The 9,027-nt window shown below is 45.8% G+C and overlaps 1 protein-coding gene across 1 annotated transcript in view; it reads left to right on the top strand.

Annotated features, from left to right (window-relative positions):
• Positions 1 to 9,027, top strand: part of CDHR1 (cadherin related family member 1) — a 52,975-nt gene that overhangs the window by 11,972 nt on the left and 31,976 nt on the right. The window contains exons 3-8 of the mRNA XM_009282912.1: positions 406 to 551; positions 1,407 to 1,457; positions 2,808 to 2,897; positions 3,403 to 3,489; positions 5,279 to 5,395; positions 7,084 to 7,227. Of these exons, the coding sequence (XP_009281187.1) occupies positions 406 to 551; positions 1,407 to 1,457; positions 2,808 to 2,897; positions 3,403 to 3,489; positions 5,279 to 5,395; positions 7,084 to 7,227 (635 nt within the window). The remainder of the gene's footprint in view (positions 1 to 405; positions 552 to 1,406; positions 1,458 to 2,807; positions 2,898 to 3,402; positions 3,490 to 5,278; positions 5,396 to 7,083; positions 7,228 to 9,027) is intronic.

Raw genomic sequence — 9,027 nt, 5'->3', positions numbered from 1 at the left:
CCTGAGGGAGGGGGGGGGGGGGGGGCCCTTTTGGTACTGCTGAGATTGCCGCCCAGTCGTACAACAGCATCGCTTCCGACTCACCTGGGCTGAGGGTTAGTCAAGAGCTTGTCATCTGTGTAAACACTGCGATGTGAACAGTACTGATCTAGGTGCGGTTCCACAGGAAAGGGCCTGAAGTGAGAGAAACCAGCGCTGATAAGCTCGGTTTAACCAGGAGGCTAAAAAGTGGCAATCGATCAGGACTACTGAACTGCCTACTTACCCGTATTTCCCAGTAAGGGGGTTTGATTCACAAAAGCTTTGCCTGCCGCGGGGGAGCTAAGTTTCTAAGGAGCAGGCCAGTGGAATATTCCCTGATTGAAGTAACCACAGTGAAATGCTGTCGAATGGCGATTTTTTCAGGTACCCATGTGTACACTCTGAATGGAACTGATCCAGAAGGAGATCCCGTGACGTACGGCCTGGCCTATGAAGCTGGATCAAGACGCTACTTTTCTGTTGACAAGAACCTTGGAAATGTTACGCTGATCGAGGAGCTTGACAGAGAGGTAGAGTGAAATGGCACCACTCCGTGCGTTCGTGGAATTTCCTTTGGTTCAATTCGATCTGCGGCTTTGAGGGACAATGCCAACTCATTTGCCCCTGAAACATGTCATATACTTTGCTGTTCTGAGACATCATACTTCACCCATCACGTTGTTTCCCAGTTGACTTGCGCCACTGACACCGCTATCAAATTTTTCGGCAGCTGTCTGTCCAGCTTTTGCCACAAGAGGAGTTTACTCTTTATTCCTACCTTTCCCCACCCGCACCCCGTCAAGAGTTTAGGGGCAGTTACAGCCCTCTAATCCTCAGACAGGGGACTCTCCTGTCGTTAGGAGGAAGTAGAGATTTGTGTAAGCAGTGTTCCAGGGCACTTCTCTAGTTAAATCATAGCCCTTTAGCCCACGTGTAACCGTATAGGTTGAAGATGTTCCCAGCGATAGTGGCCTAAAGGCAGCTCTATTCTGGGAACACAGGCACTGAACCCTTCACATCTCCTTCACAGGGAAGGGTACACAGTATTTAGTAAACCCTTCAAAATACTGTATACTGAGACAGAAGAATTTTGAACCAATCGTGCCTTTTTAGGGAGTGTTTCTTGAAAAAGATGACTGATTTTCACTAGCAATTTACAGGACAACAGGGATTCCCAGACCCACCATCTCTCGACAGCAGCCACAGAAAGCCCAAGGTGCCCCACAGCTGGAGCCTCTGAGGGGTCTCCCTAGCCTCTGCTGTGACTGCGTTGTGGTATTAGCTGTTGCTTTCATCTACCCGCTGAGACATGTTTAAATCTGCAGTCCCTTTTGCAATCGGGGCAAACACCACCTCCCTAACAAAGGATTTTTCTTGGTTTGCAGAAGGAAGATGAGATTGAAGTTATTGTCAGTATTTCAGATGGCCTGAGTACAGTAAGTATTTAATTACGCTGTAGCTTGTCAAACTGTCTCTTCCCACATACCTCCTCCTGTTAAATTACCTTACAGGGACTACCTCATTTTATCAGAAAACATAATCTCATTAGCGTTTTACCTCCTGTTTCAAGAGCCGCTGAACTCCCAGTAACTCAAGTCTCACTCCAGCTCATTGCGCAGCTATTTGAGGACAATTACAATGCAGTGTGAGCTGAAGGACTGACTTAGCGGCCTGCAGAATTACAGCAGCTTCCTACGAAGTTTCACTGTCAGCTCAGTAGGATTCATACTTGAGAAAGATCTGGAGCCTTTTTGGAGGAATGCGTGACGTTATAGGAACCAGTCCTGCACAGCCAAGAGCTGACTGTCCCTTCCCCCCCCCCGCAATGTTTCTCTAGCATGACATTAAGAAGATTAGCCTGGGCTAAGGTTGTGGGGATTTTCTTGTCTGCTGCTGAATAAAGCTTTGATCACATCTAATCATTAAGGACTTATCTGAGGCATTGCACAAGCATCCGATCCTAGTTCTACGAATTTCCTTGGCATTTTCAGTTTACGGACGGATGCTGTCAGAGCCAGGCTATTAGTCTGCCAATAAAAGGACCTGGGCTTCATCACTAGAGGTGCCGCAGAAGTGGGACCTTCTTGCTGTCCACAAGACTGGATAACGCTAGAGCTCTTCCTCATCTCAAACAAATTAATTGAGATTACTGGAACAATTGTTTGGGAGGTGCCAGCATCCTTACAGGCACAGCTGCCCTGGCAACCTCTGGCAAATAGGAAATAATGGGATCACATCCACATGTCCACTTGCAAACAACTGGGAAGTTTTGTTGGTCAAATAGGTTTGCTTCTGTATTTTTAGGAAGAGAAGACGCATTTTGTTCAAAATGGATTGTTACATATTAGTAGCGTGTATTTGTACATCCAAATTATGCATGCTATTAACCTGGTATCATGATCTCAAATGAGGCATTAATAAATGCTCTTGGCTGTCAGGTACCAACTTTCACAGTCTTTTATGTATTCTCATAAAACACATCATGATATCTTGAATGCCATAAAGAAGAAGAAAGACTTTTGAAAATCAGGCCCAGTCCGTAATTTATAAAATACTCCAAGACTCCTTATTTAGTTTGGAGATATCTGGGTGCTCTCCACAAAGCAAATTCTTCTGGATTATGGGATTTTCTGTATTTTCTTTTATGTGCTCAGTTTTGGTAGTGCAAAGATATTCTATTACAACATAATTTTTCATCGCCTTTGACTACACCTTAGTAGGCCAATGGACAGGTACATGTTGAAAATCAGCTTGAGTCATAATACGTTCTTCATATTCTACTCCAGGTTTCTGAAAAAGTCAGGATCCTTGTAATGGATGCTAATGATGAGAGCCCGGAGTTCATCAATACACCTTACATAGTCCAAGTCCCAGAGGTTGGTGAAGTTCCTTTGCATACTGGAAGTATATTTCAATAGGATGTAAAGAGGAGCTGGTACGTTTTCAGTAAAATAAGAAGATGTGCAGGTCTAACCTGCATTCTTTTGGTTTAGGGTTTGGGTAGATATTTAATATTCATTGCAAACTTAGGGAATAAGTCTGTAGGTACTTCAGGTGTGCTATTTTGTGGGTAAGCTCCAAGATGTGAGTCATGGGGAGTTTTTAGGATTGACTTCAGTGGGAATAGGATGCGCTCTGTCTTAGCTGAGATTTCCTGTCATTTTTATTCCAGAACATTTTTCTTCCTTCTTGTTCTTCTCAAGTTTCCTCCATTTTTAATCTCTTCCCTCTTTTCTTTCTGCGCTTTGATTCCCTGAGTGCATTTATTTTCTTTCTACCATCACTCTCTTTTTCTGCCTCCTTGCATGCTCATTTTTCACTTCTTCTAACTCACCCGGTTTTCCACTTCTGTGTGACTCTGGTAACTCCTTCTGCTCACAGAACGCTCCCTCCGGCAGCAGTATCTTTAAGATTGAGGCAGTGGACAAAGACACGGGTTCTGGAGGAAGCATCACCTACTTCTTGCAGGTAAGGTATTACCTGTTCCTTCAAAAATCCTCTCTCATCTACTGAGATCTCAGAAATCAGGTTAGAAAAAGATTTTGAGGGTTGAACCTGCTACCAGTGCCTATAGGACCGATTTTGTACCCTGCACAAGAAAACAAGCGTTGGCAAAGCGGGTGTTGTCTGATTGCGAGCAGCCAAGTGCAGCCCAGCAGGCAGGAGGAGGAGCTGGAGTTGCCACCGTCGCTCCCGTGCTTGCCAGCAGGACTCCTCGCGGCAGGGCTCCTACTGGCCCTTTCCTTGGAGCGAGGGGGAGAGCAAGTCTAACTCGTAATCTTGTACGTGTATGGGATCTCTAAAGCATGAAACAGCTTTTTAGAAAGCAAAATGCACTGGAAACCCAAATGTGGACTTCGGTGTAGCAGGCTGGTGCATAATTGAGACCTGGACCGCAGTGTGAAATACGAGGTACTAAGCCTTCTCACTGACAAAGCTGTGCCTGCTTGAAACCAGCCTTTCAGGTGTTGCCCACCGGTGCAGAACAGAAAGGGCTCTGTATTTAAAGCTGAATTTCTCTATTACAGACCTTCTGCATGCCAAAAGGGCAACTTTTCGCACTGTGTTCCTCAAATTCCTTCTTCCTACAAGCAGCTTCGTCCAGATTAGCTGCAGTTCCCCTTATTCAAGAGGCAACAGAAAAAAAAACCAAAACCAATTTGTTGCAGTGTTTACTTTGGATACAAATACGGAAACAAGTTGCCCTTATTCAAGAGGCAACAGAAAAAAAAAAAACCAAAACCAATTTGTTGCAACGTTTACTTTGGATACAAATATGGAAACAAGTTTGAAGATATTTACATAGCACTAAAGCTAATCCTGTTACAAGCTTGGGCACACTGAAAAAACACCTTAACTGCCTTGTTGAAATTTAGTTTTGATTTCACCAATTATGATCCGTTTAAAATACAATATGTGCAGGGTTCAATTTTGCACAGGGCTTTTTCCAGTAAACTGACAGACTATGAAGCCGAGGAAAGCAATTTCAAACTTCTATGTCTAGTTGATGTATTTGTGTGGCAAAAAGGTTGCTAAATGCGTGTGTTTGTCGAAAAAATGTTGCCATGTCTTTTGCACAATCTCTGGGAATTCTCGGGTTGCGCAGAAAAAAGCCTCTCCGAAAGCCTGATGTGGGCAGGTGGTGACGTCTGCTGAAAGGGCCAAGATTATCCGACAGTGACCATTGCATATGGATACCCAAATGGAAGTGTGTTTATAGATATCTCCAGTCCAGAAGAATGGAGGGAGACGTTCTTTAGGCCTTTTTGGAAATCAAATGTCTTTTAGGTTTTGTTTGTATATCGAAAAATCACCAAAACACCACCCAATTGACAATAATCTATGCAGGCAAACTTCCTGCTTTTTTTTTAAGCCAGTAGAACTTTGAAGCACTGAGGGGTAACACCTTTTTTCTTCTTCTTTTTCCCCTCGTGGTTTTTTCTGTTAAGCCTCCCTACCTCCTTCCGTGCACTGAGCTGTGTTAACCAAAGTTCAAGATTTCACAATGAAATACTAAAAGATAAAAAAAATCTACATTGCAGGTAACTGATTTATTCTGAATAATGAGAGACTCGTGGTTGGTTCATGAATTGTTCATAAACACACAGAGGTGAAATCCATCAAATACATTATTCACCCAAACCGTATCATTATTCTAGTCTTTTCCCTTAGCAGATGAAATAAAAGATTAATCCCTACGGCAATCTTATTTCCATACCTGTAATCTCTTGCTGTTTCTTCTTTTCTTTTCTTCTAGAACATCCATGCTAATAAGTTTACAATAGACCGTCACAGTGGTGTCCTGCGCATCAAAACAGGGGTCACCCTGGACTATGAGAAATCAAGAACACATTTTGTCGTCGTCGTAGCCAAGGTATAAAGCTTTTATCTGAAACTAGAGGAGGTGGGCGTTGTATTTGAGTAGGACTGATTAGTTCGAATACAAGTGTGACTTAAAGGGTTGCTGAAACATGAAGCATAACATTGAGGCAGCAGAGTCACTCCCTCTGTAACATCTGGAGGTGGGGGGGGGGGTAACATGGAAAAGTGAGGGAGGAAAGGTGACCGGTGTCTGCTGCTGAACAACATCTGGAGGCATTTGGGAGTGGGTTTCCCGCATTTCGCTCGGGCCCCAGCACCAGGACAGTGAGCCCCGCTCCAGAAAGTCGCCTGTGCGTTTCGGGAGTCACCTAGAAGTGAAGGGTTGGTGTGTGCAACCCCGGCTTCAAGAAGCATCAGCCTTTGGGCAAATGCAGGTGCCCGGGGCTCCCTCGTGCTGCCCAGGGCATGGCCCTGCCACGACAAGGGCAAGCACCCAGCAGGCAGGCAGTGCGGGTCGCAGTCGTGAGCCACAGTAAGACAGAGGGCACAGCTGGACCCAGTGCAACACGAGCGGTGGACTTCTTTTCTGGAAATATCTGTGGACGTTTCTTTCTTTCACTTCTCTGCTGCCTTGTGGCAGGAGCTTATTCAAATCCTGCAAATATTGCTGCTCATCCCTTCTTGCCGCTGTCATTCTCAGCAGTGCTGCGCCTGCGGCACGGCTGAGGATTCATAACAGGCATTAAAAGTTTATGGATTCTGAAGTAAAGTCTCTCAGGATCCTGTGGGGACCTGTCACACAGACAGACTCGCATGGGTGGAAAGAGGATGATTTTGCTGCTACTGATGGTGACTTCGAGTTTCTCATGTTTTATGAGAAACATACGGATCTTTTTATGTATTTATTTGGCCAGGGTTCGTTTGAGGGGAAGTAACAAAATTTGGCTTAAATGCTGCCTTTGGGGCAGTAAGGAGGGAAAAAATGAACATATCTTTTCCAAAAAATTGAATTTTTTAGAATTGGTACAGCAGACATGCTGAACAATTCACAGTCTTATACACCAGCATGACTACTGACCTCCAGCCGGTGCTCTGAGACTAAGGGTGTTAAAAGCTTCTGAAACTGCAAGTCATCTTTCTAATTGGCTCTGCTGTATCAGGAGCACAGATTTGATTGTAGTCAAGTCACCAGAGACTGTTTACACACCGTGGCTAACAGCTCTTGGCTGCACAGCTCCTCCATGCTTTCACTTTACCACGTGAGACTCCCTAGGAGACTTTGATCACGTGCACTGTTTAACTTCCCCCTAGAAATGCACTACCTTGCCGCTGTGCATTGGCTTGTGTTTACGACAAGACTGTATGTGGGATGAAAAGCTGTAGACCTTAGTCACTAAATTTTTGCATCAGTTTCTAGCATTCTTTTTCCCTGCAAAAAACTTGAACTCCCTGTCCCCTGTGCTGTTGATAAAAGATTGTGTATGACCGCATATATTGGCACAACCAATTATAATATAAGAAATTACTTCTGAGACACTGCAGGCTGTCTTCCTTATCAGAGAGGGAGCAGGCCAAATGGAAAAGAGAAGGGAATAGGGCAGCAGAGATTAATCTGTGTGTTGAGAGAGAAAAGGGATTCCTGGGACTGTGCTTCCGAAGGCTCATGAGGTGTATGCAATGCCATAAGCTGATTTGCAGACATGTTTCAGCAGAGGGATGTGACGATGACTTCTCTTCCAGGATGGTGGTGGGAAGCTCAGGGGAGACAACAAAGTGTTTTCAGCCACAACAACAGTTACTGTCAATGTGGAGGATGTTCAGGACACTCCTCCCATGTTCATCGGGACTCCCTACTATGGATATGTCTATGAGGATACACTCGCGGTAAGTGCTGGTTTTCGCCTGCAGGAGAACAGGCACAATCTTTCACATCTCAATCAAGATGGCCCTATGGTTTCTAGCACAGGCTTTATCGGAAACTAGGACCTAAACTCTGATTTGACTCTGCCGTGGTTTAACCCCAGCTGGCAACTAAGCCCCACCCAGCCGCTCGCTCACTCCCCCGTGGTGAGATGTGGGAGAGAATCGGAAGGGTAAAAGTGAGAAAACTCGTGGGCTGAGATCAAGACAGTTTAATAGGGAAAGCAAAAGCCGCGCACGCAAGCAAAGCAAAACAAGGCATTCATTCACTGCTTCCCATGGGCAGGCAGGTGTTCAGCCATCCCCAGGAAAGCAGGGCTCCATCACGCATCACGGTGACTTGGGAAGACAAACGCCATCGCTCCCAACGTCCCCCCTTCCTCCTCCCTCCCCCAGCTTTCTGTGCTGAGCGTGACGCCATATGGTGTGGGATATCCCTTGGGCCAGTTGGGGTCAGCTGTCCCGGCCGTGTCCCCTCCCAGCTTCTTGTGCCCCCCCAGCCTGCTCGCTGGTGGGGTGGGGTGAGGAGCAGAAAAGGCCTTGACCCTGTGTCAGCACTGCTCAGCAGTAATGAAAACATCCCTGTGTTATCAACACTGTTTCCAGCCCAAATCCAAAACACAGCCCCGTACCAGCTACTGGGAAGAAAATTAACTCTACCACAGCCAAAGCCAGCACAGACTCCTAGGTGAAATGAGCTGACCAAATCTCAGACTTGTTCTTATTTACACCCATTGCAAACTTGCCATGCAAGGCTTCCTGTGGCTGTCGTCAAAGTCAAAAAGGATCCTGCCTGTTGGTCTAAGCCCAGACAGTGACTAAGAGCTCTTCCGTAGCTGAGACCTGCAGAGGGACTTGGCTGAAGGCTTAAGCAGGTTGCCAGTTACCTCACCTGAACACATCACGCTAGAAGCCTTTGTGTGTTTGTGTGCTGCGTGGTCTTACGGTGCTTTTATTTTCTAGCTGATCAGTCTGGTACCAGCAGCTGGTTGTGCAAAGTATGGGGAGAATTTCTGCCCAAATGCTCTAGACTCTTTGGGCTGCTCCCTGGACAGCACACGGGGAGAAGCAATCCTGACATCCCCAAAATGCAGGATACTTTCTGCTCAGTGATAGCTCGATAGGCAGAACGGGCCAGGAGGTCCTCCCAGGCCTAAAACCCACCAGATTATCCAGCAAGCAGGGACACGCTTAGGAGAACCGCTTACAACTGGGGACACGGCATTTGTCGGCATGTGTCTGCTGCTGAAGATACCACTTCGTATCTATCACGGACACGGAATCCAAGGAGCACACTGAGCTCCTGGCTGTGCCATCGCCTCAGAAATGCCTAATGGCAGATTTGCTTAAAAGGGAGTATACAGCTTAGCGAATTAGTGTGTTATATCCACCGTGATGCTTTCAGCCACGTATTAATCTTGAAGCTGCAAACTAATGAATTTTCTCTATATCTAAGCAGTGGCATGATATTGTGCGTGGATCAGCTTTCACCCTGATACATAAGATTTAATTAACATTTTCTTCACACATAGGACAAGAAATGGTATCTACTCTTGAAATTGCGCAACGTTAGGCTATTTATCTCCTTGGCAGTGTGACTGCACGCTGTTCACCTGATCTTCCCTTGAGTTTCAGGAAAAGATCACGTCTTTACTTTCTGTCCAGAACTCCAATGTACACTGCGGCCCTTGCCTGACTGTATATTGCAGTTCAGTGCATAGGCTGTTACCTTTCAGCCAGGCAGAGAAGTAACGCTTGTGTACT

The sequence above is a fragment of the Aptenodytes forsteri genome, unplaced genomic scaffold (assembly GCF_000699145.1).
Source record: "Aptenodytes forsteri isolate BGI_AS27 unplaced genomic scaffold, ASM69914v1 Scaffold134, whole genome shotgun sequence".
Taxonomy (NCBI): domain Eukaryota; kingdom Metazoa; phylum Chordata; class Aves; order Sphenisciformes; family Spheniscidae; genus Aptenodytes; species Aptenodytes forsteri.
Note: the sequence above shows the minus strand (reverse complement) of the source record. Positions and strands in the feature narration are given on the sequence as shown.